Source organism: Phocoena phocoena, chromosome 13, assembly GCF_963924675.1.
Source record: "Phocoena phocoena chromosome 13, mPhoPho1.1, whole genome shotgun sequence".
Taxonomy (NCBI): domain Eukaryota; kingdom Metazoa; phylum Chordata; class Mammalia; order Artiodactyla; family Phocoenidae; genus Phocoena; species Phocoena phocoena.
This window is the reverse complement of record NC_089231.1, coordinates 78,465,381-78,486,363: the sequence shown is the minus strand read 5'-3', so window position 1 is coordinate 78,486,363 and position 20,983 is coordinate 78,465,381. Positions and strand designations below refer to the sequence as shown.

At 42.9% G+C, this 20,983-nt stretch overlaps 1 protein-coding gene and 1 non-coding gene across 3 annotated transcripts in view; one reads left to right on the top strand and one right to left on the bottom strand.

Moving 5' to 3' along the window:
- FBXW8 (F-box and WD repeat domain containing 8) overlaps window positions 1-20,983 on the bottom strand; it is a 111,572-nt gene that overhangs the window by 15,838 nt on the left and 74,751 nt on the right. For both annotated transcript variants that reach the window (XM_065890210.1, XM_065890211.1), the window contains exon 8: window positions 967-1,094. In XM_065890210.1, coding sequence (XP_065746282.1) covers window positions 967-1,094 — 128 coding nt within the window. The remainder of the gene's footprint in view (window positions 1-966; window positions 1,095-20,983) is intronic.
- On the top strand, window positions 7,206-7,278 carry TRNAV-CAC (transfer RNA valine (anticodon CAC)). Its single transcript has one exon. It is a non-coding gene; the product is annotated as a tRNA-Val (tRNA).

The window sequence follows — 20,983 nt, the reverse complement described above, 5'->3', positions numbered from 1 at the left end:
AATAATTATTTTTGCAAGCTGCTGCACTGGTACGACAGAGGTCTGGGATTTGGCACAAAGGAGGACCCGCCTCACGATCTGATACCCCACCAAGTGGCCCGCCACCTGCAGCCTGGGGCTGGCCAGGGGAGGGGGCGCCAGCTGAACCTGGCCTCCAGCCATGCTACCTCTCTTCAGGGCACTGGATCAGACATGACAGATAACCAGTCAAAAAAAGAAGAAAAAAAAAAAAAAAAAGGAAGAAGAAGAAGAAAGAAAAGGAAAAGACAAGGGGGAGAGGGAAGAGAAAGGAAAAAAGCCTAAAATTTGGACTCAGACAGCCTTTTCAAACACTTTAATCCTTCCATGCTGATGGGTCCTGGAGCGGCCGGAGCTGGCACTGGACCCTGTACTGGGAAAATCCGACTCCCTAAGCCAATACGTTAAAGGGAAGACTGCTAATCAGCTAAATAGAAACTGGAGTCTGTTCACATGAAGTCTCTTTTTTCCCCCATCACCGGAGGGACGCCACAGTGGTCTGAAACACACTCCTGACATCGTCTGGCAGCAAACCTATTCTGCTGAACGTGATTCATCCCTTAGGTGGTTGTTTTTAATATTAGAAAGTGAGCTTTTAAATGCCAAACAAATTTTACAGCAGGGGGACAAAAGATATTCCAAGTGGTCTCACTGGACCTTCCACCAACTGCGTCCACCAAATGGCCTAAAAGACAACCTTCCCGTGGTGTTTCAGAAATGAGGCAGAGACGCAACTCCATCCAACTATTACCTAATACAAGACTTTGTTCTCCAAGTTCACAGGGATGGTATTTATGGGATCAGGGCTGAACTCAGGTGGGCAGAGATGTGAGTGAGAAGTGAGGAGGGTGAGCCAGGGAGGAAATCAGTGAGCTCAGTGGAGGCCGAGCGGTCAGGCCTCAAGAGAAGCTGCCTGTGGCTCTAAGATGCGACTCTACTGACACCTACCTCCTGTCCATGTTGCCACTGACCATGAGATTGGGAGGACTGTCCCGGAGGTTGACGCAGGTGAAGTCGCCAAGCGCGTTGCCCAGCTTCGAGAGGCAGCGTTCTGCTTCCAGGCTATACACCAGGATCTGGGGAGGAGGAAAAACACGTGGGTGTGCGTTAGGGGCAGCAGGCCCCCACAAACAATTTCCACCCAGCGTCGCCCCGGGGCACGGTCACAGCACCAGCTCCCATTAGAGAAGAGGCTCTAATACTCCATTTCCTGACCCCTTCCAGGTAATGACAGTATAAGGATGGCTCTTAGAACGACAAAAGGAAACATCAGAGAAAAAATCCAAAGAATTCCAGGCCAAGGTGCAAACAAACTCATAGGACACAAAAAAATGCCAAATGGGGAAATTCGGTATCCCAATTTCTTAACACAGAAAAAGAAGCATGGAAACTAAGGGTCACTGACTGCTTCTGATTAGTTAATGGGGGAGGCTAACAAGAAGTCTGTGAACAGGGTTCTCTCTCTCTTTTCCCACTCTGTATTTATACCACAGAAGGTAAAAAGAACAAACAGTATAAGCATCCAGGATGATGAAGCTTGTACAGTTAACCACTAGATGATTCCTTTAAACTACAAATCAAAACATAGTCTTATTCCCAAACATTAAAAAAAATTTTTTTAATTGAGGTATAACTGATATTCCCCAACATCTCTCTCTTCAGTCACTCTCCACTAGCTAATTATAGTAAGCTCTGTTCCATAAGGTATGGAGGCAAGTAAGAGTATCCTTGATCTCTAGACAATGTATTCATTACATTTGAACACTGCCTTTTCTCCAGCAAATGGGGAAACAAGGATGATTCATAAGGAATCTTTCTGAAGATTATTTAAGTCTTTTACTAAAAAGATCTTAGTAATTCAATTAACATTAAGTGCTTGCCATGGGTCAGTAATTGTTTTATGTACTGAAGACATAGTTAGTCCTTGCACCCAAATTCACTGTTCAAAAGCCTCCTCATTTTACACACACACACACGTGAGCATACATTATATTCTGTTGATCATGTGGTTAAAATTAATCACTGAACTCAAAAGTTTTAATGTTAATATTTTGTAGCGTCTCCTCTCTTAGTCCACACATGAAAATGATGTGCTATTTTTTCCTATTAACCTATACATTTATCAATTATCAGTGTACAGATTCCTATTTTAGTACTGAGAGGTTAATAAATTGACTCCACCTTGAAAACCATTGATCTCATTGTTGACACATATTTCTAACAATTGAATCTTTGGAAATTCCTAATAGTCAAAACAACACTATAATATTAAGTAAAATTGCTCATGGTATCTGAAAGGAAAGAGCAATTTCAAAATGTAAAACGTCTTCTTTTTTTTTTTTTTTTTTTTTTTTTTGCGTTACGCAGGCATCTCAGCGCTGCGGCCTCTCCCGTTGCGGAGCACAGGCTCTGGACACGCAGGCTCAGCGGCCATGGCTCACGGGCCCAGCCGCTCTGCGACATGTGGGATCTTCCCGGACCGGGGCACGAACCCGTGTCCCCTGCATCGGCAGGCGGACTCTCAACCACTGCGCCACCAGGGAAGCCCGTAAAATGCCTTCTTAATCCCTAAAGACCATAGAGAACAAGCTAAATTTTATTTTTATTTTCATGCAGTTGAAAATAAAAGTTTCTGAGAAAATTTCAACTGTAAAATATCCAAAATAAGATTCTTCTTCCAAGTATGGACACAGAAATAAATCAAATCTTCTATCTACAGTAAATACCCTAAAAATTACATAAAAATCGGTTCCTGGAGGGAGAAAAAAAAAAAAAACACCAGCAATGTCATGGTCTACCCTGAAAGTAACATTCTGCACTTATATATCACTATACAGCTTTCAAGAGGGCTTTTGGACTCAATCTCTTCTTCTTTTTAAAATACTTCAACATATATAGCAGGAAGAAATGTTCCACGATAAGTATAAGAATTAAAATCTGATATTGAGTCTGTTCCTATGTCTTTACACTTTTTTTTAGAAGTTCTTTTTTGACAAGGATAGATCATTTCTGAATGAAACAGAGGGATCTAATCCCTCTTCAGAAAGACTGCAAATTCATCGTATAAGTTAGTAGTCAGGAGTCAAGTATTTTCTAAAATGTTTAATAATTCAATGAATCAGAACTATCCAAAGAGTACCCTGACCATTACGTTTAGTTAAAGACCGCAGAGATTAGAAAACACATTACCCATCTCAGAGGCGGTTCTTCCCACGTTACGAGTCCCTCAACAACCTTTAGCATCTCTCTCTCCCCTCCGCGCTCTCTCTCTTTTAATAAGGTTGAGCAAATGGGACTTCATTTTATCTGATTGCCACAGACTAGTGAGATTAATTATTCATGCTCACACTCTCCCTCTTGTTAAGACCATGCATTAGACTAATTTTTCTCTTTATTGCCCTAGTTGGGTGAGTCTCAACCCATGGCCACTTGACTCACTCTCAGAAGTGTATGGATATGCTGGAAAGAAGGAAAAAACGACCCATAGCTAAAATCTTGGAGAAAATGTTCTGCACTGATGTGACCGCCAAATCAATAGATGTTGCTGGGGATATTTTTCTTAAGTACCACATGTATATTACAAAAGGGTTTAAACAGTGATAAAGGCGCAAATTTGTATAGAAGTTGGATGTTTCTTTAAGAATTATCTAAAATGACTGAACCATGTTGTATATTTGACAAAGGTAACTGCAGGAGATGCAGTGTGTAGTCTCGGACACTGCAGGGTCTACTCCTTTCTCTTTGGCTTCCAGGGAGATCTAGAGGGCACCTGGTGGAAGCAAGCATTGTTTAAAAAGAACTTTCTGTTTTTTCCTTCTTAGAGATGTTAAGGTATTTTCACAAATCCTAGTCTTAGAATCCTAACTTTCATTTTTGTCAATTATTCAGATTTCTCTGAAATTTCTAAGGAATCTGTTTTTTTCTGATTTCAAACATAATATATCTTGTGTAACCTTCTGGATAGCCATCTCTCAGAAATAACCACTTAACAGTTTAGTGTATACAGTTGTCCCTTGGTATCCATGGGGGTTTACTGCCGGGACCCCCCGGATACCAAAATCTGCCCACGCTCAAGTAAGTCCCTTATATAAAATGGTGTACTATTTGCATATAACCTACATCTTCTCATCTACTTTAAATCATTTCTAGATTACTTACAACACCTAATACGATGTAAATGCTATGTAAATAGTTGCTGGTGCTCAGCAAATTCAAGTTTTGCTTTTTGGAACTTTCTAGAATTTTGGGGGAACATTTTCGAGCCGAGGTTGGTTGAATCCGTGGATTCGCAACCTGTGGATGTGGAGGGCTATGTACTGCTAGACTTCTTCTATACACGTCTGTCTTGTCTGTTGCGTGCACACTCTCTCTCTCTGTGTATAAAATTATTTTTTTCTCTCGATGGGACTGTCGTTCTACAACTTGTTTTTCCTACTAAATAACATGAGAGTTCTTTCCTCGTCAGTACCTATACATAGATCTTGTTCTTTTTAAAGGCTGCATAGAACTTGTCTATGGATATATGATTCCATATTGATGGATATTTGGGTTGTTTCTAATTTTTTAGACAAAATAAATAATGCTGTAATTCTTTCAACAGCCAGTAAACAAATGTTTATGACTCTTCTCTGTGCAGCAGGCACTGGAATGAACAGGGAGGGTGGATAATGTGCAGGAGCCTCGGCCGGCTGCCAGCTGAAACAATCCACCTCTTCACCAGCTAGTGCACAGCCACCAACTGTCCTGGTCCGCCATTTGTGGGGCTCGCCTCTCTAAGGAGACCCACCTTACAGCCATGTCCTAGCAGGTGGTGGTGTAACAGTAGGGGCAGCAGTGTAGAGTCAGGATGGAGGTGGTGGCCACAGGCCTGACATCTGGGAAACATCGGCAACGCCCCGGTGCAGGCAGGCCCCGCCCCTTCCAGGTGTGACCCGGACCATTTAGTGTGCCTAGGACTGGCTTTCCAACCAAACCATGAGGAAAGGGATAAGAAATGGCTACTGCCCCTGCAGTAGGGTGAGCTCAAGGCAGGCCAACTTCCTCCTTCACCCATTAAGAACTGGATTTAGCAATACAAACATTTCCTAAATCTGGGACTGCCATTAGCCTCATAATGAAACAGGAACCACTGCATACAGAAATAGCTATGAAGAGATTACAGAGCCTTGCAGTCCCAGACTTTTGGCTGTGTGCTAATGACTGAAAAAAGGAATTCCATTTGTGTTTTCTTTAAGTTTACAAAAATAGTGAGTCTTCCTCACACTCCTATGTGTCATCTGCCAAAGGCATTACACCAACGTCAACCTGAGCAGCGGGCTCACCACCTCAGGACCCCAGGCACTGCCTTTCCAAAGGGGTGAGGAGTTGTCAGAAGGCTTCCTTATAAGACTATAGCTTTTTAAAAGGCGTTGTGAATTAAAGATAATTTGTCTGCCACCATCTAAAAAAAAGAGAAGCGACAGAGAGAGAAAAGGTTAGGAGACGCTGTGCTGGATTGCAGCGAAGTAAAAGATTAAAAAAGGCATGGGGAGGAAGATTTGACTGAAATTCCTGGAGATAACAAAGTCTACCTACTTTCTTTTCTGATCTCTAACAACCCACCTCCATCACTACCACATATATTTTGCCCTTCTGAGGGGGTAAAGTCATGATAAGAAGCCAAATTCTAGAGAGTAAAGGAAATAATCCTCATGCTCTCTCCTCTTCCATGCCAATTAAGCTTACTGTGTGTTCTCTTTGAGCCCTTAGCAGAGTTTATTCCCTCTTGTCAGCGCTGAAGGTATTCACCATCTACGCACCCCATCTGGTGTCCCCAAGGGGCCATCTTGAACTGTACATTTGCTTCCTTCAACTCTTCCCCAGACCCATGGCTCTCAAACACTGGAGGGTAGGAGGGTCACCGAGGAGACTGTGATTTTAGCAAGCCAGCTAAGGCACTGTTGCCAAGCGCCATGCCACATGTTGTAAAACACTGTCCTAGACTTAGACTGTAAGTTCCTTGGGGCAGCAATCCTATCATTCATTCCTGGAGCACTGACTAAGGGCCAGCACGTGCCAGGTACTCAGTAAGTGCTTGTAGATTAACTGACTGGTACACGTTTATCAGGCAAACCCAGGGCTTACCACGGTCTGGTACATAATAAGTACTCAGATAGTCCTTGTTTCGCTTAACACATTCCCCCATTTCTGGATGCCTAATCTTGCTGCCAGCTTGTACAAAGGAACCACTTCCTTGTACTCAAAACATAAAGTTCCACAGATCTCCCTCCACAGTCTCCAGATTCCAGAACTCCCAAACTGTATCCAGGCCCAAGGTTCCACCTCTGACAACACAGCACACTATGAATGTCTAGAATGTCTGGGAAACCATCCTGTTTAAAAAACACTGAAGATTCAGTCTAGTAAACATTCCTGTAAACATTCTGTTTAACTCCTCCGAAACCCGAGAAAGTCCGAGGAGGCAAAAATGAAGAGAGCACTACAACCCGAAAGGGACGCAGCACTCACATCAGGGGCTGCTCTGGGGGCGTCTGCCGGCGTCAGAGCCTGGAAAACTGGGGAAATAGGAGGCAAGGTTTCCAGCCAGTGCCAGGCGGAACCAGAACTGATAAGTCTGCCTAAGGCTGGGCCCCTTGGACAGCTATGTACACTCAGCAAAAAGCAAGATAGGAAAAAAAATCTATCCACTGGTGAAGAGAGCCTACGTGGCAACTTGCCTGTCTCAGGTTCAGCTCAGGACGGAAAATGTTTGCCCTCGGCCTGCAAGCCTCACGCAGGTTGGGAGTTTGAAGTTATACTACCTGCAAGGCCAAAAGACCCCAGGTCTAGTAATAAAAGTACTTTCATGTTGGTGACATGCTTCCTGGTACCTTGCAGAATCTTCTCAGGAGGAAGATCCTCTCAACCCAGGCCCCACAGGAGATCTACAAATCAAGATCAGCCAAATGTGAGCTCACAATTAAAAAAAAGTTTTTTTCCCAACACAGAAACAGCTCATCATAAGTGAGAGACAGAAAACAGGCTTCCAAGGATATCAGATGTTTATCAGATGAAGAAAAATATGCATGCTGGAAATGTTTACAGAAATAAAAGAGGGTGAGGGGTCAAAAGCAGCAAAACTGATTAAGTAGCTTTGAAAAACAAAACAAATAGGATTTCTAGAAGTTAAAAAAAAAAATCAGGGGACTTCCCTGGTGGTGCAGTGGATAAGACTCTGCACTCACAATGCAGGGGGCCCTGGTTCGATCCCTGGTCAGGGAACTAGCTCCCACATGCCTGCCGCAACTAAGGAGCGTGCATGCCGCAACTAAGGAGCCCGCGTGCCGCAACTAAGGAGCCCGCGTGCCGCAACTAAGACCCAGTGCAACCAAAGGAAAAAAAAAAAATCAATGGATGAGTTAAACGGAGTCCAAGAGAGAATCTGTGAACTGGAAGACAAAGATGAAGAAATTATTCAGGACACAACACAGAGAGATGGAGATGGAAAAGATGAGTGAGTGAGGAAGAGCACAGAAGGGAGAACAAGTTGGTCTAACACACATCTAACCTGAGTTCTAGATAGAAAGAATAGAGAGAATGAGGGGAAATTTCAACAAGGCAATGGCTGAGACTTTCTGCAACTGAAAGGAAAGAAGTGCAAGAGAACCCCAAACAGGGAAAATAAAACTAAATCCACACCTAGAGACAGCAGAGTGAAACCACAGAAAATTAAAGACAAGGAAAAACCAGCCAAAAGAAGAGAAAAAGTCCTTTAAACAACTTCTCAGTAATAACAGTGGAAGTCAAACCAATCACCTCTTCAAAGGTCTGAGAGAAAACACCTGTCATCCTGGAATGATAAAGGACTAGTAAAACCACCTTTCAAGAATGAGTATGAAATAAAGATGTTCTGGGATAAAAATACCGAGAGCAGAGAGCACTTGTGGCCAAGAGACCCTCACTACACAATATACTTTTGGAAGATATAAAATCATTCCAGAATAAAAGGTCTGAAATGCTGGCAAGAACAGTGAGAGAAGATTCAGGTAAATGTGCACGAATATATGCAAATGTTGACTATACAGAACAACAATGCTGATTTGGGGTTAAATAAATAGAATAAACTCTATCTAGTCATTATTATGCCAAACAGTCAAGTGCCATGCATCAGGGCAAAGTACCAGGAGCACAAAGATGCCAGGTGCACGGGGGACCTCCAGCATCATGGTTTGGAGTGAACAGATACTTTCTTGGATACCTGTACCATGTTTGGCACAAAGGAAGGACTCAGTATCTGTTTGCTGAAAGAACGAATAAGTGCTGCATACCTCTGCCTGTGTCGATTACAGGTGAACGACACACCAGCCTTACATTAAAGATATGCCCCCCCCACGATGAACATATTAAGTCAATTTGCTTTCCACCAACAGCAGCGTATTTAGCTGGTTCATAAGTGGGAGGTACAGTTTTATTCCATACAGAACTTAAAGTACAAGACTAGTAATGCTCAACTTAAAAAAAAAAAAAAGACAAGAAAAAGACCTCTCAGTCTTTGGGGTAGAATTTACTCATGTAAACGACCCAAGTTGCTCTTCTGACCCAACATAAATATGACCCACAAAAACGTGCTCAAAAATTTTACTACGAAAAATGCAGGGTCTGCATATTGATGTTCACATACAAAGCTAAGTGAACAGTCTCTATAAATTCACAGATGAGCTAAGATTGTAAAAAACGATGAGAAAGACAGTTGGGGAGGGAAGGCAAGCTAGTGAGAAAAGAGTAAATCATACAAAAAACAGCCTATAAAAAAATAAAAAAGCAGTTAATATACATGAATAATGGATGTCTGATTTAAAAGCAGTTTACTCTGATATGATGTAATTTTTGACAATCAGCCAGAGAGACTATTTTGTAAGTCCTTGCCAGAGATAAGTCAGCGCAAGAGGCTTGGTAACACGGCGTATCTGTGAACATGTGGAAAATGACTTTCACCACCATCCCAAAGGTGACTCTGCTGGCAAACAAAAACTTGCCTCTCAGGTGCTTTTAGCAGCAGCAAACAGCAAGATGCAGAGCCGAAGAAATGGACCCCTGACATGAGCACAGCTCCCTGAAACTCAGCAGCCCCGCAACAGTTTCCATGACATGCTTCTGGCACAGTCCACCCTCAAACGCGGCACAAAGGGAGAAGCAGCCTGAACTGCTTTCATGTTTACGTTTTAATGAGAGGGACAAGCCCACGAGGACAGGATATTTCAGGGATGGGACGGTGTTGCTGAGCCTCGCCAGGCACCGGGCAGGCAGGCCCGTGTGCACTCCCCACCACCACGTGCCAATGCACCTGCAACCCCTGCTGTTCCAGGACTGGACTCTGCCCGGGAAGGCACTGCCAATCACCGCAGACTGTGCCAAACATGGGGCTTTGTGATGTGGGCAGATGCCTACAAAGGACCAGAGAGAGGCCAAACCAACACCTATTGTGACCTAAGCCTGAAAAGAACCCAGAGAGCAGGAGTGCACTTGGGTGAAAATGCAGGCCAATATGACCCAATCTCTCTCTCCCCCCACACCCACAGGTGCTGGAAATAATGAAGGAAGGTAGTGACCAGAATATGGTTCTCTGCTTTGCTTCAGGGATGTCTTTAGACAGTCTCTGTCCTAGTGCTAGAAGAAGGACAAGAGGTACGACTAACAAAGAACGGGTTGATGGGGTACATAAAATGAATAGGAAGCGCTCACTGTCAGAGCATTTAGCACAATGAAGAGATTATAATTATTATGCAAATATATAACTCAAAGCTGAAAATCCTCATACTCCTTTCAGGTTCCCAGCAGGCCTCATCATAATAAAGAGCACAGACAGTTTTGAGCACTTCACAAATATTAACTACGTGTAACTAACCAAAGTCCCCACGAGAAAGAAAGTTATCATTAAATCTGTGTTATGTAGGGAGGATAACTGAGGCTGCAAACTACGAAATGAATTCTTCAAAATTAAAGACAACCTGGACATGATTTTTTTACATAGGAAGACTGCAAGTGAGAGCTGGTCGTGTAACAACACTCGTGAGCCTATAGACGTCACACCGTACACGCAATTCAGGATATTACGGTGCTTGCGCGTCAGTTTGCAACCTGCCTGGCAACTTCTCATTTGGCCCCAAGTTAGACTGGACAAAGGCTTAGAAGTGGGTAGACAGGCAGAATGTGGCTACAATCACATCGCCGAGACAAATGACAGCTGATGCAGGAGCATGAAAAACTGCAGTGAACTACTGGCGCCTTTGGTGTAGGGCACACAGTCCACCCCAGTCCCCTTCACACGCTTAAGGGCATAACAACCTTTCACTATATGGTACTACGTGGTACACGACAGTGCCGGCACAAACGTGATCAGCAGCGTCTTGCACTCGAAGTGCACCGCAAGTAGCAGCTGTTAGTAATCATGATATCCCTTTCACACAAATCCTCTCAGAATATCATTCCATCTGACTCTCACAACCAGCACAGGAAGACAAACACTACCATACACATTTTATGCATAAAGACACTGAGGCTTAAAATAATTGAAATAACTTACTCCAAATTACACAGGTAACAAGAGCAGCTGAGGACGCACTAGGCTGAGCCCCGCTAATCTCATTTCTGGGTCAGTGTTTGCCACCATATGACAAGCCTTCTCCTGAGTCCTGGCAAAAATGGTTAGTAATGCCTAAGACTTACAGTGTCCTCTTACATGCAAAACACTGTGACTACACGTCCTCTCACCTGATCCCCACCATGCCATGCAGTGGCTACCATGATTTTACTCACTTTGTATATGAGGAAGCAGAGGTGTAGAGAGGCCAAATCACTTACACAGAACTGAAGGTTTGGAACCAGAATTCAAAGCTGGGTGGGTGGACCTCCAACTACCCCCGGGTGCTCAAAGTGCGGCTCTGGACTAGCAGCATCGGCAGCACTGGGCACAACAGACCCTCAGGCCCCGACCCAGAAACGGTGAGTCAGAAGCCTTCGGGGTGGAGGCCCAAGATCTGTATTTTTCTGATACTCCCTGGCATTTGAGAACCCCCGCACTACACCGACACTGACTGCCTCCCAAGCCAAAAAAGAATCGGAAACATTAAAGCAGTGGTACTCAGCTCTAAATGCTCACTTCCTGCCTCCCAGCTGACGGCAATCTGGTTAAGAATAGCGCTGGGCAGTAACAGTAAGGCAAGGTGAGATGCAGACCCTGTGTACTGTAAGTGTAAGGGAAGGGAGGTGTTCACTGAGAGCCACAACAGTTGGGAAGGCTTCTTCTGATAAGTGGGACCCTGGATGGACCTTTCCTGAAAGGACACGGAGGGACAGGAGGGGAAGAGGGAACGCTGTTGCTAGTCCGGGATAAACATGGCATATTCTGGACTGCGCAGGCTCCTTTTGCAGGTGCAGGGTGGAGAGTGGCAGGCTGACTCTCCAGGGTCTGGAAGGCCAGGCAGAAGGTGCGCACCAGCGAGTCACCCACAGTCCTTGGCCCGCAGCCACTGCTCCGACAAAATCTGAAAGGGACCATGAGGAGGGACACTGACAGGTGGCACAAGAGACCAAAGGTGGGGAAAGGGCAGGGGCAGGTGAAGGAGGGGAGTGCTGGGGAAGAAGTATTCTCATGTCATTTTCAACATATGCTTTAAAACTTATTGTGGAACATGAGATAGGAGTTCCCACCCTAAGGAAACTCCGCAGTCCAGAGAGGCCACCTAGGGGAACAGGCAGAGCCTGGGCCAGAGGTCCTAACCTAGAAAGATCCAAAGAAATGTGGGTATTGAATTCGGTCCTGGTCCAGTTGGTCAGTCCCATATCAATGGACCACCTGCAGCAGGAGACGGTCAGAACCCAGCTCACGGCAGAACTGCTTCCCCTACGTGGCGATTCCTGGCCTCACTGTGACCCACTGAAAACCTCCCGAGTCCCTTAATCTGGAGTGTGATTGTTCAAATGTGGACTGAGCTGGGGTTTTCCTTTGACTATCTACAAAACTGGATTTACCCTGTAAATTAGTAACACACTGAGAGGATGCTTAAGAGAGTTAACTTTGCGCCCATTAGAAGAACTCATCTGCAACTCAGTAACTGATAAGTTAATTATAAACTCACTCTCTAACACAGTGCCTTATAGACTGAAGTGCCGGGTAAATTAAAAAATCATATTCATCTACATATTGAATAAAAAGCAGAAGCCCTCTACTTTGTAATTTTTGTTAGTTTAAGCTGCTACGTGTACTTGAAAACAATAAAATGTCTTAAATATTGTGAAATTCAAACTCATTCAGGCCATTTTCTGTGTGCCCTCTTCTCCTACCTTCTATCAAACCAACACCATCTGTCTCAACTGTCTGGATATATACACACGGAAAGCCTGCAGCCTATTCTACAGTGTTACTGTTACTGATTATAGAGCAAAGGTAAACATTTCCAATAGGCCCCACTGATCTTCATTAACTGAAAAACGAGCTAATTTTTAACCCTAACAAACTAGTTGCTGCTCATCTGGCACAAAGAAGCCAAAGCCACCTATTCAAAGAGTGAAATAAACGCCAAGATCAATTCCAAGTTCACACTCTCCCATGGGTATGGAACGGTAAACCTGGATGGAAATCCCACATAAGTAATCAGGAAAGCCATTAGAAAAATTAGGCCCTATATAAAATTCTAAGCTTAATTCAAAAGACAAATGAGGGCTTCCCTGGTGGCACGGTGGTTAAGAATCCACCTGCCAACTCAGGGAATACGGGTTCAAGCACTGGTCCGGGAAGATCCCACATGCCACGGAGCAACTAAGCCCAGGCGCCACAGCTACTGAGCCTGCGCTCTGCAGCCCACGAGCCACAACTACTGAAGCCCACGCACCTACAGCCCGTGCTCCGCAACAAGAGAAGCCACCGCAACGAGAAGCCTGCACACTGCAACAAAGAGTAGGCCCTGCTTGCCGCAACTAGAGAAAGCCCGCGTGCAGCAATGAAGACCCAATGCAGCCAAAAATAAATTAATTAAATTTTTTTTTAAAAAGGCACATGAGAAAAAAGGAAATGATCATCATATATGTCAATGTAATGGTCTTGTAAAAACTTGCTCAGTGCTTCTAGAATTCTGATCAATGTTTTTAGAAATTAGAAAACGATACACGTGTCATGATGTACAAAAACTACACCAGTGTGAGTGAAGACAAAAGATACTTAAGACACAGTGCCGGCCCTCTCCAATGAGGCTCCACATCTCAAAGTGACCATACACGAAGTGACTCAGCATTCACATTAATTTAACTGCATTCATCCTGCAAAAAGTTGAATTCCCCCAGCCCTTCCTATTCTAAATGTATTCTTGTAAAACAACTCTCAGGAAAATGACTCCTAGCAGGTATGGCTTTAGCACAGCTCCCACACCAGCCCACGGCACCTGTGCTCCAGCCCGCCAGGACCACCCCAGCAATACTTCCTGGCCCCCCCAGAAACCCTCCTCCAGGCCTGGTGCCTCTGCCTGGACTGCTCCCTTGCCCAGGATTTCTGATGAACTCTGACCTGACCCCAAAGCTGGTGGGGATGGGGAGGTGAAGGAGGTGCCTAACAAGTCTTGAGCACCATCCATAAGCACATTACCTCCTTTCCCCAAGTATTCTCCCATTTCCAAATGGGAAGCCTGAGGCACGTAAGCAGCTTGCCTAGGGCTTATCTGACTCCAAGTCCCCAATGGTTATACCACTACCCGACTTAGCTGAAAATACTTTTCCCTATATTCACTTTCTATAACTTCCATCACTCCCTCCCAGGAGTAGCTCAGGATCACTGGAGATCCTGAAGCACTCTTCGCTTCTACAAGAAGTGGCAGTGTTCTAAGAAATAGTTTTTGCAGAATCACCCATCGTGGTTGTAGAGAATATCAGAGGTGGTCGGGTCCTCAAAGGTCTCTAAGTCAGAGACATTGTCTTGAGAAGCCCTTGGGGCTCTATGGAGGCATTTCAGGGTTTTCACAACATGTGAAAACTATTCATTATCAACAATACACTAACAATTATATCAATTATTGATACATTCTATTTATTTTTTTTATACAGCAGGTCCTTATTAGTCATCCATTTTATACACATCAGTGTATACATGTCAATCCCAACCTCTCAAATCATCCCACCACTGCCACCCCTCCACTTTCCCCTTTGGTGTCCGTACGTTTGTTCTCTACATCTGTGTCTCTATTTCTGCCCTGCAAACCGGTTCATCTGTACCATTTTTCCAGATTCCACATATATGCATTAATATATGACATGTGTGTTTCTCTCTCTGACTTACTTCAGTCTGTATGGCAGTCTCTAGGTCCATCCATGTCTCTACAAATGATCCAATTTCATTCCTTTTAATGGCTGAGTAATATTCCATTGTATATATGTACCACATCTTCTTTATCTGTTTGTCTGTCAATGGGCATATAGGTTGCTTCCATGACCTAGCTATTGTAAACACTGCTGCAGTGAACACTGGGGTGCATGTGTCTTTTTGAATTATGGTTTTCTCTGGGTATATGCCCAGTAGTGGGACTGCTGGGTCATATGGTATCTTCTATTTTTACTTTTTTAAGGAACCTCCAGACTGTTCTCCATAGTGGCTGTTATCGATTTACATTCCGACTAACAGTGCAAGAGGGTTCCCTTTTCTCCACACCCTCTCCAGCATTTGTTGTTTGCAGATTTTCTGAAGATGCCCATTCTAACCAGTGTGAGGTGATACCTCATTGCAGTTTTGATTTACATTCCTCTAATAGTTAGTGATGTTGAGCAGTTTTCAGTGTGCCTCTTGGCCATCTGTATGTCTTCTTTGGAGAAATGTCTATTTAGGTCTTCTGCCCATTTTTTCATTGGGTTGTTTCTTTTTTTAATATTGAGCTTCATGAGCTGTTTGTATATTTGGAGATTAATCCTTTGTCCATTGATTCGTTTGCAAACATTTTCTCCCATTCTGAGGGTTCTCTTTTCAACTTGTTTATAGTTTCCTTTACTGTGCAAAAGCTTTTAAGTTTCATTAGGTCCCATTTGTTTACTTTTGTTTTTATTTCCATTTCTCTAGCAGGTGGGTCAAAAAGGATCTTGCTGTGATTTATGTCATACAGTGTTCTGCCTATGTTTTCCTCTAAGAGTTTGATAGCGTCTGGCCTTACATTTAGGTCTTTAATCCATTCTGAGTTTATTTTTGTGTATGGTGTTAGGGAGTGTTCTAATTTCATTCTTTTATACATAGCTGTCCAGTTTTCCCAGCACCACTTATTGAAGACACTGTCTTTTCTCCATTGTATATCCTTGCCTCCTTTGTGTCATAGATTAGTTCACTATAGGTGTATGGGTTTATCTCTGGGCTTTCTATCCTGTTCCACTGATCTGTATTTCTGTTTTCGTGCCAGGACCATATTGTCTTCATTACTGTAGCTTTGTAGTACAGTCTAAGGTCAGGGAGTCTGATTCCTTCAGCTCCGTTTTTTTCCCTCAAGACTGCTTTGGCTATTTGGGGTCTTTTGTGTCTCCATACAAATTTTAAGATTTTTTGTTCTAGTTCTGTAAAAACTGCCATTGGTAATTTGATAGGGATTGCGTTGAATCTGTAGATTGCTTTGGGTAGTATAGTCATTTTCACAATATTGATTGTTCCAATCCAAGAACATGGTACATCTCTCCATCTGTTTGTGTCATCTTTGATTTCTTTCATCAGTGTCTTATAGTTTTCTGAGTACAGGTCTTTTACCTCCTTAGGTGGGTTTATTCCTAGGTATTTTATTCTTTTTGTTGCAATGGCGAATGGGATTGTTTCCTTAATTTCTCTTTCTGATCTTTCATGGTAGTATATAGGAATGCAAGAGATTTCTGTGGATTAATTTTGTATCCTACTACTTTACCAAATTCATTGATTAGCTCTCGTAGTTCTCTGGTGGCATCTTTAGGCTTCTCTATGTATAGTATCATGTCATCTGCAAACAGTGACAGTTTTACTTCTTCTTTTCCAATTTGTATTCCTCTTATTTCTTTTTCTTCTCTGATTGCCATGGCTAGGACTTCCAAAACTATGTTGAATAATAGTGGCCAGAGTGCACATCCTTGTCCTGTTTCTGATCTTAGAGGAAATGATTTCAGTTTCTCACCATTGAGAAGGATGTTTGCTGTGGGTTTGTCGTATATAGCCTTTATTATTTTGAAGTAGGTTCCCTCTACGCCCACTTTCTGGAGAGTTTTTATCATGAATGGGTGTTGAATTTTGTCAAAAGCTTTTCTACATTTATTGAGATTATCATATGGTTTTTCTTCTTCAATCTGTTAATGTGGTGTATCACACTGATTTGCATATGTTGAAGAATCCTTGCATCCCTGGGATAAATCCCACTTGATCATGGTGTATGATCCTTTTAATGTGTTGTTGGATTCTGTTTGCTAGGATTTTGTTGAGGATTTTTGCATCTATATTCATCGGTGGTATTGGTCTGTAATTTTCTCTTTTTGTAGTATCTCTGGTTTTGGTAACAGGGTGATGGTGGCCTCATAGAATGAGTTTGGGAGTGTTCCTTCCTCTGCAATTTTTTGAAAGAGTTTGAGAAAGATGGGTGTTAGTTCTTCTCTAAATGTTTGATAGAATTCACCTGTGAAGCCATCTGGTCCTGGACTTTTGTTTGCTGGAAGATTTTTAGTCACAGTTTCAATTTCATTACTTGTGATTGGTCTGTTCATATTTTCTGTTTCTTCCTAGTTTAGTCTTGGAAGAATTTGTCCATTTCTTCCAGGTTGTCCATTTTATTGGCATAGACTTGCTGGTAGTAGTCTCTTAGGATGCTTTGTATTTCTGCAGTGTCTGTTGTAACTTTCATTTCTAATTTTATTGATTTGAGTCCTCTCCCTCTTTTTCTTGATGAGTCTGGCTAATGCTTTATCAATTTTGTTTATCTCCTCAAAGAACCAGCTTTTAGTTTTATGGATCTTTGCTATTGTTTTCTTTGTTCTATTTCATTTATTTCTGCTCTGATCTTTATGATTTCTTTCCTCCTACTAACTTTGGGTTTTGTTTGTTTTTCTTTCCCTAGTTCCTTTAGGTGTGAGTGGAGATTGTTTGACATTTTTCTTCTTTCGTGAGGTTGTATTGCTATAAACTTCCCTCTTAGAACTGCTTTTGCTGCATCCCATAGGCTTTGGATCGTTGTGTTTTTGTTGTCATTTGCCTCTCAGTATCTTTTGATTTCCTCTTTGATTTCTTCAGTGACCTCTTGGTTATTTAGTAACATATTGTTTAGCCTCCATGTGTTTGTGTTTTCTACATTTTTTCCTCCTGTAATTGATTTTTAATCTCATAGCATTGTAGTCAGAAAAGATGCTTGATATGATTTCAATTTTCCTAAATTTACCAAGGCTTGATTTGTGACCCAAGATGTGACCTATCCTGGAGAATGTTCCGTGTGCACTTGAGAAGAAAGTGTAATCTGCTGTTTTCAGATGGAATGTCCTATAAATACCAATTAAATCTATCTGCTCTATTGTGTCATTTAAAGCTTGTGTTTCCTTATTTTCTGTCTGGATGATCTGTCCATTGGTGTAAAAGTGAGGTGTTAAAGTCCCCCACTGTTATTGTGTTACTGTCAGTTTCCTCTTTTATAGCTGTTAGCAGTTGCCTTATGCATTGAGGTGCACCTATGTTGGGTGCATATATATTTATAATTATCTTCTTGGATTGATTCCTTGATCATTATGTAGTGTCCTTCCTTGTCTCTTGTGACATTCTTTATTTTCAAGTCTATTTTATGTGATATGAGCATTGCTACTCCAGCTTTCTTTTGATTTCCATTTGCATGGAATATGTTTTCCCATCCCCTCACTTTAAGTCTGTATGTGTCCCTAAGTCTGAAGTGGGTCTCTTGTAGACAGCATATATATGGGTCTTGGTTTTGTATCCATTCAGCAAGCCTGTGTCTTTTGGTTGGAGCATTTAATCCATTCACGTTTAAGGTAATTATCGATATGTATGTTCCTATGACCATTTTCTTAATTGTTTTGGGTTTGTTTTTGTAGGTCTTTTCTTCTCCTGTGTTTCCCACTTAGAGAAGTTCCTTTAGCGTTTGCTGTAGAGCTGGTTTGGTGGTGCTGAATTCTCTTAGCTTTTGCTTATCTGTAAAGCTTTTGATTTCTCCCTCGAATCTGAATGAAATCCTTGCTGGGTAGAGTAATCTTGGTTGTAGGTTCTTCCCTTTCATCACTTTAAATATGTCATGCCACTCGCTTCTGGCTTGTACAGTTTCTGCTGAGAAATCAGCTGTTAACCTTATGGGAGTTCCCTTGTATGTTACTTGTCATTTTTCCCTTGTTGCTTTTAATAATTTTTCTTTGGCTTTTTGTCAACTTGATTACTATGTGTCTTGGTGTGTTTCTCCTTGGGTTTTGCTTCCTGGACTTGGGTGGCTATTTCCTTTCCCACGTTAGGGAAGTTTTCGACTGTAATCTCTTCAAATACTTTCTCGAGTCCTTTCTCTCTCTCTTCTCCTTCCGGAACCCCTATAATGCGAATGTTGGTGTATTTAATTTTGTCTCAGAGGTCTCTTAGGCTGTCTTTTCATTCTTTTCTCTTTATTCTGTTTCACGGCAGTAAATTTCACCATTCTGCCTTCCAGGTCACTTATCCGTTCTTCTGCCTCAGTTATTCTGCTACTGATTCTTTCCAGTGTATTTTTCATTTCAATTATTGTATTGTTCATCTCTGTTTGTTTGTTCTTTAATTCTTCTAGGTCTTTGTTAAACATTTCTTGCATCTTCTTGATCTTTGCCTCCATTCTTTTTCTGAGGTCCTGGATCATCTTCACTATCATTATTCTCACTTCTTTTTCTGGAAGGTTGCCTATCTCTGCTTCATTTAGTTGTTTTTCTGGGGTTTTATCTTGTTCCTTCATCTGGTACATAGCCCTCTGCCTTTTCATCTTGTCTATCTTTCTGTGAATGCAGTTTTCGTTCCACAGGCTACAGGATTGTAGTTCTTCTTGCTTCTGCTGTCTGCCCTCTGGTGGATGAGGCTATCTAAGAGGCTTCTGCCAGCTTCCTGATGGGAGAGAGTGGTGGTGGGTAGAGCTGGGTGTTGCTCTGGTGGGAAGAGCTCAGTAAAACTTTAATCTGATTGTTTGCGGATGGGTGGGGCTGAGTTCCCTCCCTGCTGGTTGTTTGGCCTGAGATGACCCAGCAATGGAGCCTACAGGCTCTTTGGTGGGGTTAATGGCAGACTGCAGGAGGGCTCATGGCAAGGAGTACTTTCCAGAACTTCTGCTGCCAGTGTCCTTGTCCCCGTGGTGAGCCACAGCCGCCCCCCAACTCTGCAGGAGACCCTCCAATACCAGCAGGTGGGTCTGGTTCAGTCTCCTATGGGGGTCACTGCTCCCTTCCCCTGGGTCCTGACACACACACTATTTTGTGTGTGCCCTCCAAGAGTGCAGTCTCTGTTTCCCCCAGTCATGTCGAAGTCCTGCAATCAAATCCTGCTAGCCTTCACAGTCTGATTCTCTGGGAATTCCTCCTCCCGTTGCCGGACCCCCAGGTTGGGAGGCCTGACGTGGGCCTCAGAACCTTCACTGCAGTGGGTGGACTTCTGTGGTATAAGTGTTCTCCAGTTTGTGAGTCACCCCCCCAGCGGTTATGGGACTTGATTTTATTGTGATTGCGCCCCTCCTACCATCTCAATGCAGCTTCTCCTTTGTCTTTGGATGTGGGGTATCTTTTTGGTGAGTTCCAGTGTCTTCCTGTCGATGACTCTTCAGCAGTTAGTTGTGATTCCGGTGCTCTCCCAAGAGGGAGTGAGCGCACGTCCTTCTACTCCGCCACCTTGAGCCAATCTCTTACCACCGATACATTTTAATATTAAAACATGTACAAAATGCATATGAATATTCAATCCTCATCTACGTATTTACCTGTATAACTTTTCAGTACTTTGGAATTCAGCAAATTAACCGTGAAGGTCTCCCTACGACCTCATGTCCATCTCAACATGGAGAAAACCACCTCTGTATCACTAAGTTGCAGTTAAAGCCCACGAGGAGGTAAGCCCCGACGTGGATGTCACGTTTGAGACATCCCTGTTTGCAGCACGGTCAGATATCCAGCAAATAGTGTGTGTTCAGTAAGCAGTCGTTCACAATGACAGCAACGTTAGCAACAAAAGTGGACCCTCTGGTAGTCAACATCACTCAGCAACCCAGAAAACTGGTCTCCAAGAGCTATTTTCTTAAACTTTTCCAAGCAGAAAGTAAATAAATATGAAAAATGTTAAAGGTTTAAGGTGAAAGTGAAGAGGAAATGAGATACTTATTTACTTTGTGAACTTTCAATTTCAAATTATTCATCCTGCTTGTAAAATACAGTTTTTAGTTCTCCTCTGGAATGGAACCTTGAACAAAAGGAAAGATGGATTTCATACTCTGGTGTAGGTATGGAGAATGGTGCCAGAATCCATGAGCCTTTGATCCCAAAGGCTCTTCCAGGCAGGTATTTCAACTTGTGACGAGTGCAATAACCAATCCAGAGTCTTTTCACGTCCGCGTACAGGGAATGATTATCCTAAGAGACGTTAGCAATTATTTTCCAGCGTGATGTAAGCTGAGGCAGCAGCGCCAAGCCAGTGTCCTTGTCAAACACACCCCAGCCTCCTGGATTACTTCACTCACGTCACCCTGATTAGGATGCGTGCCGCGTGCTGCTAAATACAATCTGCCACCGAATGCCAAGCACTTCAGAACTAAATTAGGAAATATGTCCAAATACACAAAATGATGCTGAGAGCTGTAAGTGGGTCTCTCTCTTCCTTTATGAGGCATGAGATTCATCGTCAACATAATGCTCTTAAATGAGGCAATTCTATCTCCTAACCCTCCACCTCTGAGAGCAAAATTTAATTCAGGCAGCAAAAGAATTAATAAAGATGATTAGCATCATAAAAACATTTTCATGGGTG